At 49.6% G+C, this 23,092-nt stretch overlaps 1 protein-coding gene across 6 annotated transcripts in view; it reads right to left on the bottom strand.

The window, feature by feature from the left end:
- Positions 1-23,092, bottom strand: part of LOC144761611 (potassium/sodium hyperpolarization-activated cyclic nucleotide-gated channel 1-like) — a 1,852,618-nt gene that overhangs the window by 1,729,733 nt on the left and 99,793 nt on the right. For all 6 annotated transcript variants that reach the window (XR_013595810.1, XR_013595808.1, XR_013595809.1 and 3 more), the window contains exon 2: positions 1,886-2,078. Coding sequence is in view for 3 of the 6 variants with exons in the window: in XM_078646912.1 (XP_078503038.1) it covers positions 1,886-2,078 (193 nt within the window). In the remaining 3 variants the exon portion in view is untranslated. The remainder of the gene's footprint in view (positions 1-1,885; positions 2,079-23,092) is intronic.

Genomic DNA, 23,092 nt, shown 5'->3' with positions numbered 1-23,092 from the left:
CATTTCCAAACTACATAAAATCTCTGAATCTATACATGTGGATGAAGGGGATTGGTCGTTGATGGGATGGTTCTGGGAACTGTTATCCACATGGGGATGGAAGATTCTGATGGTCATTGGGATGATCTTAGCCATTCTTTTCCTGTTCTGTCTGTGCGTGCAGTGTGCTCCTGCTACATGTGGCCTCTGTGCTACATCGTGTGTAAGGAAACCTGTATCAAGAGACGTGCTAAATAATAGGATGATGCTACAGCAACATCTGGATGACCTGATGAGTATAGACCTGGACTCAGACTGACATGGGTTTAGGTTATTGCCTATGTAAGGGCAAAAGGAGGGTCTGAGGTACTGACCCGTTTAATAAAAGTCGTTGTATCATGACGATTTTGGTAACATGAGACCGAAAATGGCGAGTGTAAGGTATACGGGTATTTTTGTCATATTCGAGTGACGAGATCACCGTGAAATCAGAGTTTCCGTTCTGAACCCTCGGGTTCCATTTTGTGTACGGCAGCCATTTTGTGGTTGCCCTCACATAGGCCGATGACAGTGGCCGAACGAGTCTCCAAGCACACGTACACTTTAGCTGACTTCAGAATGACCTGAGCGAGCGACCCTCTAGCCTGCAGCCAAACTTGTTAAGCCAGTTCCTTTCCCAGTAGCTGATCAAGATTACTGATTAAAACACAAGACACCATAAAACTTTTATTGCACACAGCTATGTCTTATCTTACTCACACCTGTCTCTGCTTCTTTCTTTATGACCTGTTTACGATGAGGAGGTGCCCGTTTTTATTAGGGGTCCGTTCGATCTACCTGATGAAGAATGGTGGGTTTGACTAATAATGGGTTATGGGCTGGACAAACTGAAAAATGAGCTTGTCATAATGATGCTGCATTTGCTTTGTCTTAAAAATATGTGAATGGTCAACTGTAAATAAGGAATGTTTGCCTGAAGCATATTATTTGGTATAAAAGGGACGACTTGCTTTGTAAGTTTGAGCAGTCTCCTGAGAACATACACCGTGTTGTACTTCTAGGATACCTGTTACTGGCTGCAGCCAATAAATCTGATCTTTGACGTCACCAAGAAGTTTCTGTGTTTCTGTAGTCTGAGACAGGAGAATCCGAAGTCTTCGGGTGTGTCCCCTGGCACCGCTGGGTTCTAAATAACCCGGTACTTCATTATGTCAGTTAGATTGGCATTGTAACTTTTACAGCTTCATTACTCTGCTGCCTATCTTGCTTCCTTTCCCTAATTCCCCTAATTATTTTTCTCAACAAAAGGAAATAAGGAGGCTCACGGAGGCAAACACTTTTAGAATAGTTGCATTTTCTCGATAATTGGCTAACTTTTAACTAAACAAATCGAACTCAATTGAATAAGTATTCTCTAACGATAGATGTTTAAAATGTATTTACTCATAGAGACCTTTCTACATAAAAATAGTACATATTTTACAGAGTGTTCCAGAAACCCACATAAAGCAGGGGTATTACATCATTAAAGATCCCATGACAGAGAATTCCCTTGCCATAAGCATCCATTTTGTTAACCGGGTCTGTATTTATTTTATGCTGATAAATCGGAATTACATTACCACACGAAATATTGAAGATTGTGAGTTGGAAATCGGCACAAATTATAATGCACACAGACTTTGTTATTTAAATAAAATACAATTTACATATATTCATTTTGAAACTGTATGGAGCAGCCACAGCTATCTCTCATTAAAGTGCCATAACAAACATATAGGCTACAGATCATAAATAATGGCATCTACAAATTGGCCATGCCAGTATGTTAAACTGTGAGAAAGCAGCCAGCCTCTTCAGATATTCGGCACTTTCATCAAAATAAAACAGAAATTTGTGCTCTTACCTGTTTATTATCTTTCATAAATGAAGTGAAAAAATTCAGAATTATATCCAATAAAAATACAACATCACTACAAATACTGAATCCGATCCAATCAGCGCTCAGTAGCACATAATCAGGAAAGAAGGCGACTCCAAAAGGGGTGATGAGAACATTAAATACAGTCAAAATTGAAGTTGCCAGCAGCCAATAGCTTCTGTAAAAAAATAAAACATACGCTTGAAAGAATATTCTTGAAAACACAATTCCAGTCTAATGAATACATATTAACCCACTTCACTCCCCGGCAACTCACAAGGAAAATACTTATTGCATAATATAATTTACAAACATAATAAACAGTGCCTGTGATTTAACAGTCTCTGGGTTGAACAATTCATTGCAAGCAATAACGCCTTAGCTCTCTCACCTTGAAAAAGGTCAATCATAGGTAGTAAGCACCTGGAGTCATAGTTCTATATTTTGAATTATGGTATTTAACACTTTGATTTTGTCATTATAAATACATAACTACATATCATATTATAGAATGCATAGGAAGATCAGGAATGGATGAGTTACTTGTGTTTATCATGGCTACATTCAGTGCTTAAATTGAGACCATGGTTTCTAGTGCTGTTTGTCTATTTTATTAGAGATGAGCACAACAGTTGTTTATTTATTAAATATACGTTAAAAATTATTAAAACCTGCCGTCCAAGCAAGCCATTTTTTTTTGTCAAATCTGTTTATTAGCATTTTGTGACAGTTCAACGGTATCTGCACAGTAAGCGGGCATGTCAGATGTTCATTAAGAGGCAGTACACCATACATGTAGGCATTCTAGTCTCTGATGAAAATAAGAAGTGAATTTTCCCGCCCATTACTGGCAAAACATAAGTTGTCGGGTAGCCGCCTCATGGCAGGGCCGTGACTGTCCACACGCTAAGCTGGTGTATGTTAGCATAATAGAGGGTGGATCTTCCCCACACCAGGTTTGTGCACATCATTGACATTTATACAACAACTGTGAACCAACAGTAAAGAAAACGCAAAAGAAACAGTAGCGGCTTGATCAATAGCACTGATACCTCATAGTCCTCTCCTCCCCCCAGCAGCTCCCCCCCTCAACCCCCCCGCGCGCACCCATCCAAGCCACTACTAGACCTGCACCCGGGGCCTGTATATCTCTGGTAGAGAGGGACAGTGTTCATCTGAGCGGCTAAACAGGAGATCATTCCACTGCATACCCCACTCCCAAAGGGCGCCGTTTAGCCTTCTACCCCTCCCGCGTCTTCAGCCACGCCCGCCGGCCTCAAGACTCTGAGGAGGAGGAGGTGTGGCGCCGCGGCCAGGGTGACTGACTCCGGAAGCTGGGGATCATGGTTTGATCCCTGGCACCGGCGGCAGATTGGCCCAGCACCATGTGACTCTGGGCAATAGCTTGCTTAATCTTCCCGACGGCCCCCAGCGCCTAGAGACCCTAATGGGTGATTGTGCGCTTTACAAATGTGGATTATATATGCCTTCCCAACGCTCCGCCATTGGTTCCGTATGGAGCCCCACTGTTTCTTCCCTGCAGAGGGCCGCCCACTCTGCCCGGGCCCACGCCTGAAAGAAGGAGGTCCACGCCTGCACACTTGGCGGGTCACTCGCCTTCCAGCGCCTCGTGAGCAGGCGCGTATCCACCACCATCCCTAGGTCCAGGAATCGGGATGAGGCTTTATCTTTAGGCGGCCTCTTGAATTGATGCAGAATGTATTCCGGCCAGTCAAGGGGTATAATGCGCCCAGTACACTTGCGGATCAGCTCGCCGATTACACTCCAGTAGGAGCCCAGCTTGGGGCAGCTCCACAAAAGATGGAGGATCCCCGCATCTAACTCTCCGCATCTGGGACAGGACGCATCCGCGCGATGGAAATATCTGTTAATAAGCGCTGGCGTGAGATAGGCTCTGTGGACAACATAGAGTTGTATCTGGCGGAAGCGCAGATTTCTGGGGATGCGCACTGGACTTTTAAGAACTCTTTCCCACTCCTTATCCGACAATTGCCTGTCCAAGTCACGCTACCATTTATCCCTTAACAGGCCAAAGCTAATCCCTGTGTGTATACTTAATGACCCCGCAAACCACCGGACCTAATGCCTACCCCTCCCCATGACGTGCAAGTATTGTATAGTTAAGTGCTGTGCAGGTTCCAAGGACATGTCCCCCCACTGGGCCGTCATTTTTGCCACTATGGCGCAGTGCAGCAGGAACCCCCCAGGTGGGAGTCCATCTTCTGTAACCAGTGTCTCATACGCCACCAGCGTACCGTCCCTGAAGAGGTCTCCTAACGTCTGGTTATCCGCCTCTTTCCAGCGTTCTAGCATCGGCCGCACGAGGACTCCGTCTCCGCCAAGAAAAGCCTCCAGAGGCACCGCGGGCGTATATGCGAGGACCCGTCGGGTAAGGAAGAGGGCTCTGTGGTAACAGTTGTACGCTACTGCCAGCAGCAGCGGGGTGGGTCTAGCGGGCGCCTCCAAGGGATGAAAAAGCCTAGTGAGTCTCTGCAGTGAATACGGCGGCTCCGCTGTGGCGGTATCCTCTCTACCACTGTCCGCCAACCAGCGAGCAATCCATTGTAGCTGCGTGGCTAGGTAGTAGTGCTCGAAACAGGGAGCGGCCAGCCCGCCATTCTCCGTTGGCAGGAACAGCTTTGCAAGAGCCAGCCGGTGCCGGGACGTGCCCCAGATGAAATCCCGCAACATTGCATGAAGCGACGAGACATAAATAGGCAGGTTAACAAAATATTACAGGAGTCGGGGGAGCATAATCATTTTGGCAAGGGCCACCCGACCCTTTGTGGTAAGCGGAAGGGAGGTCCAAAAATGTGTCTGGGACCCAAGCGCTGCCACCGCCTTACCCAGATTGCCTTAAAAAAGATCAGCTGGCTGCCTGTAGATCTGGATTCCCAGATACTTGAAGGTGTCGGCCTTCCATTGGACCCTCGTGCCGCCGAGGCAGTACCCGACCTCCGCATTGAAGGCATAGAGACCGGATTTGACCGCGTTCGCTCTGAGCCCTGAGACAACCGCAAATTGCTCCAGCAAGTGGGCCAGGGTCTCCGGGATGCACGCCACATCTTTGACGAACACCAGCAGGTCGTCCGCGTAAAGCGAGACCTGGTGAGTCGCGTCTCCCAGGGGTATTCACGCACCCAGAGACTGCTGCATGGCCGTCGCCAACGGTTCCACAGCCAGCGCGAACAACAGCGGGTACAGGGGACAACCCTGACGAGTGCCTCGGCCCACCGCCACCGGCTCAGAAATGTATGGACCCAGTCCCACCCTGACCACAGGGTTCGTGTAGAAGAGCTGAACCATCTGCAGGAAACTCACGCCAAGGTCATAGCGCGAGAGCACCGCAGCTAAGTACCCCCACTCCAGGCAATCAAAGGCTTTTTCAAAGTCTATTATCAGGCACCCCGCCCGAGACCACTCCTTTGCCGCTTCAGCCGCCACCCAAAAGAACCTCCTAAGATTCAGGGATGTGGATCTCGCCGGCACAAACCCATTTTGATCAGGGTGCACTAGATGGGGGACCACTGTCGCAAGCCGTTCCGCGAGGATTTTCGCGAAGATTTTATAGTCCGTGTTGAGCATTGCCAGTGGTCGGTATGATCCTAGAGCCGTGAGGTCTCTGTCCGGTTTGGGTAGGGAGACCAGGAACGCTTCGCGCATGGATGGGGGAACGAGCCTTCGCCAATGGCGGTGTTGTACAGCTGAAGGAGTAGGGGCGCCAGAATGTCCAGGTTCGCCTTATAGTATTCGGCGGGCAGGCCATCCGGCCCAGGGGTTTTGCCAGTCGCCATTTCCCTGATTGCATCGCCCACCTCCTCTAATGTGAGCAGGGCGTTCAGTGAGTCTCCGTACTCCTCAGACACCATAGGCAAGGCGACTGCATCCAGGAACACATCCAGCGCTTGTCGTGGGCCCGTGCCGCGAGATTTGTACAGTTGTTTATAATGGTCCGTCAGAGAACGATGGATCTCCCGTTGCATGTATACCATTTCCCCTCCCACCGTACACAGCGCTCCTATGGGGACTCCGCGCCCATCGCTCTGTAGCAGCCAGACAAGCAGCCGGCCAGCTCTATCCGCTCTGGCGTGTGTCCTGGCCGTGTGTGCCACATAGTTGTGGCATCGCAGCTGCTCCATAAGCGCTGCATGTTTAGCATGCTGGGCGTTGAGCGTACGCGCATGCTCACCCATCCCCTCGCCCTTCCTTTTGTACCGGAGGAGTTCCAACTCCAGTCTTGTCAAAGAGGCCATCAGTGTTTTACGTATGTTCCATGTGGCCCCCATGCAATGCCCGCGGATAGCTGCCTTATGCGCCTCCCACTCCACCAGTGCGCTGCTCGCTGTCTCTGCGTTGGCCTCGAAATAAGCTAATATGGCCATACCCAACGAGGATCGGAACTCAGCGTCTTCAAGCGCAGCAGGTTGCAGCCGCCACGTGTGCACAGGCGGTCGATCGGCCTCCCAGCTGATCTTGAACCATAGGGGATTGTGATCTGAGTGTGTTCGTCCGAAGTACTCTGTCTGGGCTAGAAGCGGAAGTAGCGCCTGGGTGCCTAATATTCGATCCAAGCGGACGTGAAAATCGTGAACTGGGGAGTAGTAGGAGTAGATTCTATCTGTGGGGTGTTGCTCGCGCCAGAGGTCACACACCCCCCAATGTGCAGCCAATCCCTGAACGCTTGCGCTGTGGACGGTACTGTCGCGGCTCGGAGGGGTGGAAAAGACCTGTCCAAATGGGTGTCTAGCACCATGTTAAATTCCCCGCCAACAATCCAGGGGAGTCCAGCGTATGGGTGAAGAATGTGATTCAGGCTCTCTAAGTAGGCGGACTGATCTGTGTTCGGGGCATAAAGGGATCCCAGCAGGAGTTCCTGACCATTTAAGCGCCCCGCACTAGGGTATACCGGCCTGTAGGGTCTACCAGCGCTTCCATACATTTGAAGGGGACACCCGCCCTTACCCAAATCAGTGTGCCGCGTGCATGGCCAGAGAAGGTTGTACCGAATATCTGTCCCCTCCAACGCCTGCGCAGTTTGTCTAACTCAACCAATGTCATGTGCTTCTCCTGGAGAAGGGCAACCCCCACCCCATGGCGTTGTAGGTAGGAGAACACGGAATAACGACGGGACGGGGTGTGCATACCTCGAATATTCCAGGTCACTATGTTAGTGTGCGTCATGTGTCTGGTTAGTTCGCGCACGGGAGCATGGGAGCGCCCCACGGGGGGCCTTATGAGCACCAGCGAGGAAAGGGAGGTCAGTGGGCCGCATTTGAAACATGTGAACGAACACAAACAATAGAACAAGAAGGGCGAGTCCCAGGCGGGGCATACAGATCCACCTCGCAAGAGTGGGTTTAACTCAGCGTGTCTGCTGTCTGGGGACGTGCGCTGCCATCTATCTCATTACTCTGCCACCATAACTTAGTTCGCCTGAGTGCGTGGGAGGTGTTGCGGAGTATCTAGAACCCACGGCTGGGCAGGGGAGCCCGCTATTGAGACAAACGCGCAGCGCCTGCTAGCTTCAGACCAGGAGCTATATCTTCCATCCAGCAGCCCTGTAACACTCCGCAGCAGTGCTAGCATATATGGAGAAAAGCCAACCTATCTCAGCAGTACGTGCAGCAGTAAAATGGGTAGCACCTCCCAAGCAGGTGCCGAGTCAGGGGTGAGTCTCTTAGTTTGCTCGCTGCAGTGCACACTACATAAGGAGATCAGCAGTTTGAGGTGTTACCACAGGCATGACCGTGTCTTCAGAGAGCACAGTTGATGGGGATGATGGGCCACTCATGTCTGGCTCACTGCGTGTCTGCGAGGTCAGTCGGCCCGCATCCTGCGCTGCTCTCAGATTCACAACGGCTTTGAGTGCTTCCTGCCGCTCACGCCGCATGTTCTCCAGGCTGGGTGCTGCTGGGCCGACGCTCTGGCCACGTCGGGCGCCTCGTTTCCTGCGCCTTCTCGACCTTTGCACTTGCCACTCACCATCCCCCTCTGTGTTTCCAGGTCGGGTGCCCTTCCATTTTCCCGTTTCCTCCAATCAGTCCCATACATCTGACGGCGTGTCGAAGAAGCGGGCCCCTTCCTTGGAGATCACTCGAAGTCGAGAGGGGAACAGCAAGGAATATGGCAGTCCCAGTTCCCATAGCTGCTTTTTCAACGCCAGGTATGTGCTCCTCCGTCTCTGCACTGTTGCCGTGTAATCAGTGAAAAACATCACCCGGCTATTCTCCACGTCAGATTGTCCAGCTTCCTTGTTTCGCGCAGCACCACATCCCGATCACGATAGTTGAGTAATTTGAAGAGGAACGGGCGAGGTCGGGCTCCAGGTCGAGGCTTCTGCGCCGGCACCCTGTGCGCTCTTTCCACGACAAAGTGGGAGGACAATACCTCCGGAGGCAGGAGGTCTCTCAGCCAGGATTCTGTGGAGCGCTCCGGGTCCTTCACTTCTTCGCCTTCCGGAAGCCCGACCACGCGAACATTGTTGCGCCGGGAGCGCCCTTCCGCATCTTCCATGCGATCCTCAGGCACATGGACCCTATTGAGGACGTCTTGGAGCGCCGATGTATGTTGATGCACCACCGGCTGCAACTCCTGGAGCGACTGGCGCTGCTCGACGACTGACTCCACCAACTTGCGGTGGTCGGCGTGAAGTAGGGTAAAGTCTGACGTTACCATGTCAATTCGGGCCTCAAGGGATGTTTTCATCAGCTCCAACGTGGTGCCTATGTGCTTCACCGCCGCCAGCACCGAGTCCATCTTGGCCCCAAGGGCCGCTGTCGGGCCCGGACTGTCGCCCTGTACTCCATGCGACGAGCCCAGGCCCTCCGCGACCTGCTGCTTCTGCAGGGATTTATCCCGAAGCCTGCCCATCGCAAGCTGTTGCGCAGAAGGCATCCACTCCTGTTTACAGCCGCCCGTCACCCGGCATCAGGCCCTTACCAAAGTCCCAGTGGAAAAGGCACCCCACCAGTCCAGTGCCACCAGCTGCCGCCAGGGGAGTCACCAATCCGAACCAAGCGCCAGCACAGGCCAGGCCCCAGTGTCCAACAGTCTGCGCTCGCCCCTCAAGTGCTCTCGGCAGCGGACCGACCGGCACCACACGTTCCAGCTGGGGCGTACCCTTTCCGACCTACCAGAGGCTCTTTTCCCTGTCCAAGGGTGTTCAGTGTCCAGAGTCTCCTTTGCCATCGCTCCCTTTCCAAACAATCGACGTTGTTACCCCGCAATGTCTCCGGCGGCGGAGGCCGCAGCAGCACAGCAGGCTTGCCTGTGAGATCCGGGCTCCTGGCGTTGTCCCCTGTCGTGGCGTCAGGCGTGTATCTGGCATAGACCACACAAAGAGCGGCGGCGGCGAAAATGGCGCCAACGCCAACAACAAAATGGCTCCCAGGCCTCGCTGTGTCAGATTGCGGACGCACAGTCGTGCTCCAACGGCAGCAGCCCGGGGTCACTGAGTAGGGTCACCCAGCCGACCACAATCACCGCTCAGCACTGCAGTGTGTGCAATTCAGTGTCTCTCCATCACACCGGCCTGAGTGGCGCACAGCCCCCGACTGTCTCTCACTCCTGCCCTGCAGGCCTCAGCTATCCTCTCAGGCCTCCAGGCCGCGACTCTTCCTCTGGGCTCCGCCTATCCATCCCTGGTCTCGCTCCTCACCTTGTGGGGGATACGCCCAGCAGTCGCTCCGTCAGGCGCCAGCTCTGGAATGTCTCTTTTCGTCCGGCCGCCGCTTCTGGCTCAGAGGGGCCTTACGCAGCTCCCAGGCATCAGATGCCGGCACTAGGCTCCGTCCTGCACCAACCACAGTGGCCACCTCGGCCTCCGGCCGGTTAGTACACGCCGCGGCCAGGTTCGCCTGTCTCACCCTTAGGAGTCCCGGGCTCAGGGCGTTGTCTCCTGGCGCGGCGTCAGGCGTGCACCCGGTGCGGGACACCCAAAGATCGGTGGCAGCAAAAATGACGCCAACGTCAACAACAAAATGTCGCCTAGAACTCGCAGCGCCAGGTTGCAGGCGCTTAGTCTTGCTCCAGTGGTCGTGGCCCGGGGTTATCAAGAATGGCCACCCAGCCGACCATGATCACCAACCGGCACTGCAGTTTATAGCTTATAGTGTCCCTAAATCATGCCGGCCATAATGGCGCCCAGCCCCCGACTGGCCCGGGGCCGCCAGTCACCACAGGACCCCGTCCGGCCTCGCTCCTCAGACTCCGTCAGCACAGCTCCCATTGTCGGCCCCTCGTACAATTCGCCTCTCCCGCTGGTAGCAGGCAGGACCACAGGCGCTGGTTGCGCCCCGCGCCGTCAACACGAGAGCAGCACAATTCAAGAGGCGCTCATAGCCGCTCCCTCCGTCTCTCTCTTGTGTTATGCAGGCCTCAGCTCCCCAATCGGGCTGCCAGGCCACGACTCTTCCTTGGGGCTCCTCTCGTCTACCCCAGGTCCCGCTCTCCACCATGTGGGGGGTGCGCCTAGCAGTTGCTCGAGCAGACGCTAATGTAGGAATGCCTCTCTCTGTCCGGCGGCCACTGCTGACCCAGAGGGGCAGAGAGGCCCTGCACGGCTCTCGTGCACCGAATGGCAGCACCAGGCTCCGTCCTGCACCAACCCCGGAGTCCTCCGTGGCCCCCGGCCGCTTAGTGCACCATGTCAGCCGCCGCGACCTGCCACACCGCCAATCACTACTGGCCGCAGCGCTGATGTCTCCGCTAGACTCGCGGGAAGCCCAGGGCCCAGGACATTGCCCAGCCTCCTTCAGCCGCGGTCGGGTATTTCAGCAGTCGTTGGCGCCCTGCGCGCCACTCCGCCGCGGGCCTCGTTGCTGCCAGTCGCCGTCCGCCTTCTTCACTGCGGCCCCAGAGCGGAATTTGCTGGGCTCCCTAGGCTCCCCACCGCGTCCTCACACCGGTCCCCAGCAGTGCAGACTTGGAGAACACCTCCCGCAGGGAAAATGCCAGGATAATAAGGGGCCTGGTTGCGGAGCTCTACTCGAACGTGTCCGCCATGTTGGCTGGCTGGCTAGCCACAAGTCATTCCTATTAGCTTTAGGGGCCTGGAATAGTCAGAATTGTCACACTTGTTGGAGTAGATGGTTAGTAGTTGTGTTGGTACTGTTACTGCCAGCGCTGGCATGGGCAAAGGGTGATGCAAGCTGCAGTGGCCTCCTGACGATGGCCCTGGCACTTATGTTTTTTTTTACAAATTAAGCATTGGCTATATTGACAGGCTTGACAGCAAAGTGCGTTTGTCTGCAGCATAACTTGATCCTCTGATGGATACTTCTAACCACAGTTTCCTCACCTTGTGAATGATCCCAAAACAGTACCTCCTAAGGTGGTAGCTATACAGAATGGTTACCAAAACGTCTTGCAGGATCGACTAGGCAAAATGCCCTTCCTGTCAGACCTGGCAATCAGAGCAGAAGTGCTTTATGAACATATGAACCCCAAAGTTCAGATAATACCAGAGTGTTGCGAAATTTTTTGAATACAATGGATGCAATATTAACAGCGTCAAATTTTTATTTTAACAAGCTCGAAATACAGGTGGATCTATTAAATACTCCAGCTGTTTATGTGGCGAGTATAGACACAAAATTAAACCAATCTGGTGGTAAGAGCCTAGTCTGATGTCAATAATCAACTAATTAAATGTACGTGTTCACATATTCTAAATAATCTGTCTGAACTCCTGACTATAGTAGGGTCTCTCATTGAAGAAGTTAAGAAATTAGTAGCTAAACGAAACTCAGAATTACCTCTAACTCTCTAAAATGGTTCAAGATTAGAAGTAGCTTGTGCAAGTACAAAGTTCCAACACGCTCAGCGAGAAGTTCCCACTGATTTAATGGGGGGATTAGCAAGTGAAGTTGGGGATTCAAAAGTTATTTTAGGCTCCGCTACTGTAATAGATGATATCCCTATTTTGCAAGGAAACACTAACATAGACAGAAGTCAAGTAACTAATGACAGATTTCCTAGTAACCATAACGGAAAGTTTAAATTCAATTAAGGATGCTGAGGCGAGGATTATGCTGTAACTTCCTTTATTCCTGCAGCCAGCAGTGTTCAACTCAACAATCAACAAACAAACTAGCACTCCCAAGGTGCTCTGGTCAGTCCATAGTGTCCACCAATCAGCATGCCCTGTCATCCCCAAAGGCGTGTGCTTCCTGGGTCACCTCCTCTTTCAAGACTGCAGCCAGAACCAAATACCAAATCGTCACTCATTCTTGGCTCCATCAGATCCTAAAGGAAAGAATCAGAGGCCATGACTCTGCTCTCCAGCCCACAGATAAGCAATATGTCATAACAACAGAAGCAGGATGACTCAGGGCATGCCTGTTAAACTACCAATATATAAAAAAGATATACTTATACCATATGAGGCCTCGCTCACCCAAAGAAAGGCAAAGCTATGAAACTCAATCCCGGGCGGGGACAGGAGTTCGTTAGAGCCCTGGGTGGGAATAATTCTCGCCTCCGCGTCATTAATTGAATTGAAACTTTCCGTCAAGGTTACTAGGAAATTTTTCATTTTATGGCAGGACCAGAGGCGAGGATTATGCTCGTTCAAAGCTTGTCCACCACCAGCGAGGCCATATCGTGACTGGATTAAAATAGAATCTTTTAAACATCGAGTCCGATGACCTGTCAGCCGCATTCAGAATATCCTCCAACCTGGCACCCAGGGAGAAGGTCTTTGACGCCATGGCTCCTCGCACAGAATGGGCCCCAAACTGCGAGACATTGACGCCCGCTACTTTCTTGCATCACCCATCTGATCCAACGTGCAATCGTTGGTGGTGTAACCGCCTTGAAGGGCTTTCGCAATGAAATCAGCAACTGACGTTCACCCGGTGGGCACGTCTCATCAGACATATTTTCATATTCCTTAAGGCATCTGACCTCACAGAGCTTAGGAGAATTATCAAAAGCTGAATAAGAAATGACTCTCAAATCTGATTTCATCCTCCTGACAATGTGGAAAGTAACCCCATGAGGAGTATATACTCTGCCCGAAATGTAGAGGGCCCGCACATCCGAAACCCTGCGACTAGGCATAAAAGCTTTGCTAATTTTGCTAACAACTCCTTTCTGGACAGGTATCTATTAGCCTGCCAGGACTGAAACGGACGAAGGACTTTGTTAACGTCCCACAAAGAAGAATATCTGGGTTCCAGAGGGAGCGTCAAGCGAACACCCCTCAGCAATTTGTAAACCATCGGGTGTTCTCCCACGGGTCGACCTTGAACTGGTACATGCCCCGGGGAAATCGCTGAATGATAAGACTTAATCGTTCTAAAAGCAAGGCTTTGTGACGCCAAGAACACCAAGAAATTGAGAATAGTTACCATATCGCATTCCATGATATCCTGGTTGTTCCGAAAACGCCAACAGGCCCATCGAGCCCAGGCCTACCTGTACCGCTTGTTGGTGCTGTCCGCCCATGCTGCCTCCAGTAGCTTTTGAGCATCCTGCGATAGTCCTCCGACTCTCCAGCGATACCTGAAATCCGCCACACCACTAGTGGCATTCTCCCCTGCTGGAGAAGGGGGTGAGGGAGGCCTTGGGGATCCCTCAGAAGAAGAGGCTCTCGGGGTAGTAGGATTGGAGAATCCCAAGAAAGTTCCAGAAGAACTGGAAACCACACTTGAGACTTCCAATACAGGGTAATCAAGACCACCTTCGCTCGCTGCCTGCGTACCTGAGTCGTGAGTCGCATGATCATCGCGAACGGGCGAAAGGCATATCCCGCGTCCGCTGACCAGTCCTGCTTAAAAGCATCCATGGCCGCTGCTAGAGGGTCCGGCTTCCAAATGTAGAACTTCAGCAGTTGATGGTCCAGCCTGGAGGCAAAGAGATTCACCGAAAACAGACCCCATGTGTCGTTGAGGCGGTGACCGCAGGTTGGAGCTGCCAGAGGCTCATGTCTGTCCAGCTCCTGGAACACCAGTCCTCCACCACATTGGAGACTCCCGGAAGGTATTCGGCAGACACTGAGATAATGTGGGACAGGCAAATGGTCCACAGATCCTTGGCCAGGTCTGCCAGTGCCTTGGACTTCGCCCCCCCAGGTAGTTGATATAGCGCACCGCCGATACATTGTCCATTTTCAATAGGACGTTGTACGAAATCTTGTCCTTGGTCCAACAGTGAATGGCGAAGAAACCAGCTATCAATTCCAGGCAATTGATATGTAACTGGCCTTCCGCGGCGGACCACTTTCCTCCTGTAGACGAGTCCCCGTAGCAGGCCCCCCAACCCAGCTTGCTGGCGTCGGACTCTATGACCAAGTCTGGGTCGCATCCAAAATGGCCCTGCCATTCCAGGCCTCCATGTGGTCGAGCCACCATCTCATTTCCCTGTGCGCTTCCTCTATAAGAGGAATTTGGTCCGAGTACTAAAGTCCTCTGCGGAGGTGTGCTGCCTTGAGGCGCTGAAGAGCTCTGTAATGGAGCGGCCCCAGGAAAATCGCCTGGATGGACGAGGACAAGAGACCCACCACCCTCTCTATCTGGCGAAGTGACGTGGAAGGATGGGCCAAGGTGCGTCGGAGCTCCCTTCGGATCTTGACAATCTTCCTGGGGGGAAGACTGAGGGTCCGAGCCACCGAATCTATGGTAAACCCTAGGAAGGTCACTTGATGGGAAGGGACCAGAAGGGACTTCTTGTCGTTGAAAGAGCCCAGGTGCTGCAACAAGTCCGTTGTGTCGTTGAGACGATCGGCCAATCGCTCTAGACACTGTTCCAACAACAAAATATCATCCAAATAGACGATGAAGTACAGACCTTTCCCCCGTAGCATCTCCACTACTAGCTTGAGAACTTTCATGAAGCACCACGGTGCTGACGAGAGTCCGAAGGGAAGGGTTGCAAACTCGTTCACCAGATCCCTCCAGATAAACTGGAGGAAGCGCCTGTGAGGAGGAAACATGGGCACCTTAAGGTACGCGTCTTTCAGATCCAAGTGTACCATCCAATCCCCGGGTTGTAGGAGATCGCGTAAAAGATGGATTCCCTCCATCTTGAAGTGGTGATAGACCAACCACTGGTTGAACTCCTTGAGGTTTATGACGGGCCGTTGACCACCATTGTTCTTGTCCACCACGAAGATGTTGCTTAGAAACCCACGCGGGTGTAAGGAGGCCGGGACTATCGCCCCTTTCCGCAGGAGTTCCATCACCTCTCTGTCTATGAGATTGGCTGTGTCCCGTGTGAAAAGCAGCGGTCGGGGTCGGGTGTCCTGTACCGGGGAACCGTAAAACTCGATCTGGAAACCCCTTACAGTCTGCAATACCCAGGTGTCTGTGGTAATGGACTTCCAATTGCTCACGAAAAGAGCCAGTCTGCCCCCCCACCCCGAATTGTGACAGGGGAAAGGCACTCACCTGAACCGACCACTTGCTGGCCGCATCTTCTGCCACCTCGACCTCTGAAACCCCGGCGAGACAGGAAGAACTCTTGTCGTCCTAGATCCGTGGGTTTCTTTCCACCTCTCTGAGGGCCTTGTGTGTAAAATTTGCCTGCGGGCGGCTCATACCACGGCCGGCTCTGACAAAAACACGTGGGCGGAACTCCTTCTTGATTGAAGTCTGTGCCTTATCTAGCGATGTAAAATTAGAAACAAACTTTGTCAACTACTTTATAAAAGGGTCTCCAAAGAGGCCACCATCTCTATTGTGCCCGCCTCCGAAGAGGCCAAGTCACCGAGCTTGGGGTCCACTTTGAGCAAAAAGGAACTGCGCCTCTCCTAAGAAAACTATCGCACTTTGAGCCCAATTAGAGATGCGTTCAGGGGATAAGGCAGATCCCAAAGCCTTGGCCTCCTCAGCCAATTCTAAAATCTTCGTGAGTGGGCCAGTCAGGTCGAGGAGCTTGTCCTGGCAATTTTTCCAAGACCTGTCAATACCCTTTTTGGGGTCTCTAATATACTTCTGAAGGACAGCTGTAATTTTCCGGTCAACCTCCGGAGTTGTGGCTACCTATTCTGATAGAGCCGGTCAAGGGCACTCAGCCCTAAGGCAGGCCCTAACCTCCTTTTCGAGAGGCTTGCGGAGCCGACTCGCCACAAACGCAGACACCTTCGGCGATGGAAGCCAGGCAGATGATCGAGGATGCACTAGGTCCTCGGGGACCAGCATGTCCGCAGAACCTTCGGGTTGAGCCGAAGGCTCAGATGGGGACGCGTTGGGATACCAAGAGGTGGACGGGCCAGCCTCCTCCAGGAAATCCCCCTCCGAATCGTCGTCCCCTTCACCAACAAAATGCGGCTTTTCTGGTGTTTGCAGGGTCGAATCGTGCTCCAAACGTTGAGTCCTTGCCAGGAATGTGGTCTTCAGACACTCAAACGCCCCTTGTTCAGGCTCTTTAGTCAGCTTTCGCTTCTCAGCGCGCTGGGACTGCTCCGCTTAGATGGCATAAGCGTATTTCATAATGCGTCGTTCGAAAGGCCCCATTGCTGCTTCTACGGCCTTATGGATGGATGAGTCAACCGCTTCGCAAAATTCATCATCCAGAGGAATGACTTGGAGCGTCTCTTCCTCTGAATATTCAGCCTCATCTCTTGGCAGAGTATTGCTGTCACAGGGAAGCTGCAACCCTTTAGTATAACGCCCAGAAGGCAGGGTTATACGGCGCAAAGCGCAGTATTTTATGCCGCCCTGCGGCTGGTCAGACAAAAGGGGGGCGACTCACCCTACAGTCACCGGGTGCCTAAAGTCTGGGCCTGCCCCCACCACAGCCAGCGAGCCTCAGAAACAGATCTCTCACAAAACTGCCTCACAGCAATAAATCCGACCCTTATGGGTGTCCTGCTGTGGAGCTGCTAAAAAAGCTGTCAACTTGCAAGCAGGCGTCACAGTCCCAAACACTATCGCAAACACTCACGGGCGCGCTCGAACTCGATGGTTTCAGTGTTGCTGCGGGTACCAGCTAGATGCCTCCTTGCCCCCCGCGAGGCATCGTTCAACTGCGGTGAAGCAGGGCCGCTAGCGGAGCTTTCCCAATGCTCTTGCGGCCCTCAAACAAAAGAGAGAACAACCCGCACACCGGCGCCGCCTCACAGCGCGAGCCCCGGAGTGACAGGGAAACCACTACTGGCCGACAAGCAGTCCTGAAGCGGGATTCCCTCCCTCCGCGCAATCAATCAATCAATCAATCATAACATTTGTATAGCGCACTACTCACCCGTAAGGGTCTCAAGGCGCTTGGGGGACGGGGTCCGCTATTGCTCGAACAGCCAGGTCTTGAGTTGTCTCCTGAAGGCAAGATGGTCCTGGGTCAGCCGAAGGTGGGTGGGGAGGGAGTTCCAGTCTTGGCCGCCAGGTAGGAGAAGGATCTTCCTCCGGTGGTGGCTCTTCGGAAGCGTGGTACGGCGGCGAGGGCGAGGCTTCCAGAACGTAGCTGGCGGGTGGGCGTGTAGAAGGTCAGGCGGTCGTTGAGGTACTTGGGGCCCAGGTCGTGGAGAGACTTTTGTGCGTGGGTGAGGAGTCTGAACGTGATTCTCTTGCTGACGGGGAGCCAGTGCAGGTCCCTCAGGTGGCCGGAGATGTGGCTGCATCGGGGGATGTCCAGGATGAGTCGGGCGAAGGCGTTCTGGATGCGTTGGAGTCTTTTTTGTAGCTTGGCTGTGGTTCCAGGGTAGAGGGTGTGCCCGTAGTCCAGTCAGCTTGTGACGAGTGCCTGGGTGACCGTCTTCCTGTTTTCGGTCGGGATCCATCGGAAGATCTTGCGGAGCATGCGTAGGGTGTTGAAGCATGATGAGGAGACGGCGCTGACTTGTCTGGTCATCGAGAGGGAGGAGTCCAGGATGAAGCCCAGGTTGCGTGCGTGGTCTGTTGGCTTGGGTGTGGTACCCAGGGAGGGGGGCCACCAGGAGCCGTCCCAGGCGAAGGGCGATGGTCCCAGGATGAGGACTTCCGTCTTGTCTGAGTTCAGTTTCAGGCGGCTGTTCTTCATCCACTCGGCGACGTCTTTCATCCCTTCGTGTAGGCTAGTTCTGGCGGAGGCGGGGTCTCTGGTGAGGGAGAGGATCAGTTGGGTGTCGTCGGCGTAGGAGATGATGTTGAGGTTGTGTTGGCGTGCGATGGCTGCAAGGGGTCTCATGTAGACATTGAAGAGGGTGGGGCTGAGTGATGATCCTTGCGGTACGCCGCAGAGGACTTCGGTGGCCTCGGATCGAAACGGGGGGAGGCGCACACTGACAGAGCCGAGGTGGCGCCCGAAATAAACACCCTTGAGTTGGAAAACAGCACCAAGGATGTACGTGAGAACAGCGCTCTAAATGAAAAAAATCTTACAGCACTCCCATTCAAAGAACTACGCACTCACGTATTACAGTGTGGGAAACCAACAGTCACTAAGCAGAAGCACTGCTAATACCTGCAACTAATGTCCACAAAGTGATCAATAATTACATATACAGCCAAAATTAGCCCACAGACAATTCAAAATATCATAAACGTGAGAGAAGTAGGGAAAATCAACTTAACTGCGTGGCAGCAGGAAAGAAAGAGGAGGTGACCCAGGAAGCACATGCCTTCGGGGATGACAGGGCATGCTGATTGGTGGACAATATGGACTGACCAGAGCACCTTGGGAGTGCTAGTTTTTTTGTTGATTGTTGAGTTGAACACTGCTGGCTGTAGGACTAAAGGAAGTTACAGCATAATCCTCGCCTCCGGTCCTGCCATAGAATTCTATATGCTTAGTTGATAGTTTTAATAGTGATTCTCCGCTAACAAAATGGGCCATGAAAAGGTTGCGTAAGGCTCAGAATAAAGCCAAGAAAACTGTGGTCTCAGGGGCTAAACCCAGGGTCTGCTATTCTATCTTTAAACTTGCCAGTCAGAAACCACAAGGGAATGATTGTTTTTTAAGGGTCCAGTCAAATTATATGAATCTCAAACTGAAGAGTGAGGTACAGCACCTTTTAAGGGGTAGTAAAAATGAGTTTGAGACCCCTACCGATATGGTGACTACCAATATTGTGGGTTCTAACATTGGGGCAGTCTCTAAGCAAAATGGCATTAGGACTCTTAGAGTAAGCAGAATCATGGAAATGTTAATGGAGAAATAGCCTGTTATTCACAAAGACAGAATCAATAATATATAATGAGGCTATACTCTTGACTCAAGATCAGGCAACTCAGATCGAGCTGATGGTAGGAGTCCCTGTGTCAGCCAGAGATCACCACTTTCTAGAAGACACCAAATTACCAATTTAGCCAATTATAGCAATCTAGGCCCAACAATATCTCTAAGGGCTATGTCGGAAAAAAATCTTCTACCAACATGAAACTAGTTTTTCACCCTTTATATGAATCCAGTGGCATCCATGATAGCCTTAATCAGAGCTCAATCTTAAAACGTATTTCAACAATCCCCGATCTATCATTTATTAAAACAACAGTTCAGTTTAAACAAATACATTTTAATTCATCTCCTGAGTCCACCATAACAACCTGGACCACTAATAAAATGGTACATCAAATCTTAGATTCAAGTTCCTATTTTATGGAATGGAGCATCGAGGTTACGAATCGCACTCCTTTAAAATACCCTACTATTCTGGATGCACTAGCTCCAAAAGTGGAAAAAGAAAGATATAAGGTTGAAAGTAAAAAGTCAATCCCATTACTCAGAGATGCAATCGGTCCATTGAACAAATCACCTTGCAATACAGTTCTGTTAATTAATAATACACTAAAAGGTGTCCATACCTGTGAATTGTTATCCAAAAACAAAATGCTACCTGAGGATTGGACATGGCTTCCAGCAACCCTTGCAAATGTGCCTCTAGGAGATGAGAATTTAATTTTACCTGCTGGATGTGGTAAAGATTCACAACTGAAGATTTGTTCTTGGAATGTGCATGGGTTGGCCCGTTTGCTGGCAGATCCAGATAATATTCCATTTTTATATACTTTTGAAATGTTATTGCTCCAAGAAACATAGAGAGAACATTTGCTTGGGTTCAACGAATTTAATCTCCCTGCTGTACGCACTATGTACTTTCATGTTATATTACGACTGAACTAAATCTGACAGTAGAAGTAGTTGATCTACAGTTGGAATGGTTACAATTAGTTTCATTACAGTACAACTGCCATAAGATGATAATATTCAATATTTATTTAAGTGCGAGGAATCCAACTGAATATTATAAGGCCATTAGCTTTTCATTGTTCCATAAACGGAAAGAATAATGGTAGAGCAAAGGAGTGTTGTGACTAACACTGTTAATAGAAAAATCTTTGGGCAAATTTAGGTCAGTTCCACCTTTTAAATAGTCTAAACAGGGTTCAATTATCGATTACACCTTCATTCCAGAAAACTTGAGCCCAAAAATTGTTGCGTATAAGGTGATACCACGACTCAAAAGTGACCATAACGCTCAGGTAGTCATACTACAACTGCCAATAAGTTGTAATCCCAGATCTAATGAGCTTTTTAATATGGTCTATTCTTCATACAATTAGAAAAGATTGGTAAGGCATTCGGACAAACAAGTAGAAATAATAAAGTTTGCCGAAGCAATAAAAAGGATAGTGACCAGTGCAAGGTGGGGACAGGTTCACTGTTAGAAAAATGGAATTATATTTATAAAACTTCCAGCAAGAAATTGAAGAAAAACAAATCCATCATCAATCTACTCTAATAAATGGTATACATTTCAGTTACTTAAATTGAAACGTTTACTCAATAAAGCTGTACAGGAGGTTTTTTCACATGGAAACCAGCAATCTTATTATGCTTTTAAGGATGAAATGACCATTTTAAGAATATCTTACAGACAAGAAGTTTGGTTGGCTTTCAATCAGGGCTATCGCATAGATTGATACATGCCTCTAGACATAATCATATAAAAACGTTTGGGAAATTATCAATGAACTCAAAAGGGGAGACAACAATGCAATACAATGGAAAACGAATGGGTAAAGTTTATTACCAATTTGTATGGTGTGTGCAATCTAGATAAGAATAAGCCAGACGTGTTATAACTGTGATAGAATCAGCAAGCCTAATATAGAGATAGTATGTGGCTCAAATCTGGGTTATGATTTGGATCAAACAAAAAATATCGTGAAAATCTAGTGAGTTGTATATAGAGCAAGTGAGCAGTCCATCTTTGAAGAATGATTTGGACTCTATAAGTACTAATAAAATAGTCATGCTCCTACGTTGTCTTCGATCAAAGGGGGCTCCCGGTCCAAATGGGCTTTCTAATGCCTCATTTTGTGCCAAAACTGAAATGAGTGCAGATGTGTTGACTCCAGTGTTTAATGAGGTAATGGCACTAAATAGTGTCCCTGTATCTTGGCTAGGTAGTATCGTGCAGTCCATCTATAAAAGTGGCCCAATGATTAACCTTGCCAACTATGGTTAATTGCCCTACCTTATGTTGACAGAAGGTTTTTGCCTCCCGTCGACTGATTGATTTGGAAGACTGGGCAGCACAACTAAATATTATTCCAATCAATGAAACAACTTTTTGCAAGGACCAATCTACTATTACCAACCTGCTGGCCCTTACTTTATTACCGGAACAGGCCGTTTAACAAAACCAAAAACTATATATTTCTTTTATAGATTTAAAAGCAGCTTTTGATTCAGTTTCTAGATTGTTATATAGAAAAAAACTGATAGGCTGGGCAATTCAACGAAAATTGCTAGATGCTATTATACTCCTCGATACCAACACTTGGGTCCAGGTCAAGTGAGGTGCCGGTGGAATTTTATCGCAAAAAATGTTAACTTATAATGGTCTTAAGCAAAGTTGAGTTCTTATTCATTGCCTTTTTAATCTATTTTTGTCAGATCTACTTCAGCACCTAGAGTCCGTTAACGCCCATCCTACAAAAATAGGTGAGGAGCATCTTAGTTATTTACAACACGCAGGTGATCCTATCTTGCTGAGTCAAACCAGATAGGCCTACAAAGATTGATTAATGCATTTGATGATTATATCCTGGTAAATGGCTTGGAACTGAATGTCAAAAAAACGGAATAATGGAAATCAGCCTGGCAAAATCTTAGACCGATTCATGGAGGGCCAAAAGAGGCCCAATTGAAGTGGTAAAGACATACAAGTATTTGGGTATTTTATGTGACAATACAGAATCGTTTAAAAGTCATTTTAAATATTTAAGGGCAAAAACTACAACAGTAATTTGTGCTTTTAAATGTTTACATAAAACTTTGAGATGTCAGTCATAAGATCATCCCCTCAAAATCATGAGACAATGACAGACGGCTTGCCTATTACTAGGGGGAAAGATGCAAAACTACTGGACCTATTCATAATTGGGGCCTAAAAATCAATCTTTGGATTCCTAGGTCAATTGGCCCAGCTGAAATCAGACAGGAGTTTAGCCTACAAAGACAGTCCATGGTTTTGCAAGGGTCATTTTTGAAATGCTGGTATTCTATGTTTTCATCTGACCTTGTTTCCCTAGCTAACATATGGTGGCAAGAAATAATTAATTCTGCCTATACAGCCATTTGGCGATCTTATATCTCAATATGTCTCCAGAGTTTTGATCTGCAGATATGGCTCAATGAACTGACAATGCCCAGTTCTAAACAAATCTTTAAAAAACCAAATAAAAATAAACTAATGTAATGCAGACAAAATAGCCTTAGCGGCAAAAACTAGTTCATGGACTGTGATTATATCAGTCTCCAGCCTTATTTGAACACCCATTTTTCGGCCCAAATAAAAGAAACATTTCTAAAAATACGATTGGACATAAACTCAACCAAGAGGGTTCACCAACCTGGATTCAGCAATGGCCAAATACTAGATGTAGACTGCATGGGTGGCCACGTGAAACTTTATTACACAGAGTATGCGCGTGCCCTAAATTGCTTTATTTTCACACCTTTATCCCTTAAGGCAGGGGTAAGATCAGCCAGCTAGGACCTTATTTTATGTTTATAGGTTGAATTAATTCCATTGTATGTCAACTGACAAACTTTTTAGCTAATGCTGAGAAATTATTGGTATTTGCTACCTAAGGGTTGCCTTAAGGAAATACGAATCACATTGGCTGTTTTAAGGTTGCTGACATCTTGAATGATTTAGTGTCCAAATTACCACTGTATTTAGCCCCTACAGGAAATATGTAAAAATACTGATGTACTTTTACTGCTCATTTGCATAATGGAACT

This window comes from Lissotriton helveticus, chromosome 6 (genome assembly GCF_964261635.1).
Source record: "Lissotriton helveticus chromosome 6, aLisHel1.1, whole genome shotgun sequence".
Classification (NCBI taxonomy): Eukaryota; Metazoa; Chordata; class Amphibia; order Caudata; family Salamandridae; genus Lissotriton; species Lissotriton helveticus.
The sequence above is the reverse complement of the archived record's forward strand: the minus strand, read 5'-3'. Positions and strand labels throughout refer to the sequence as shown.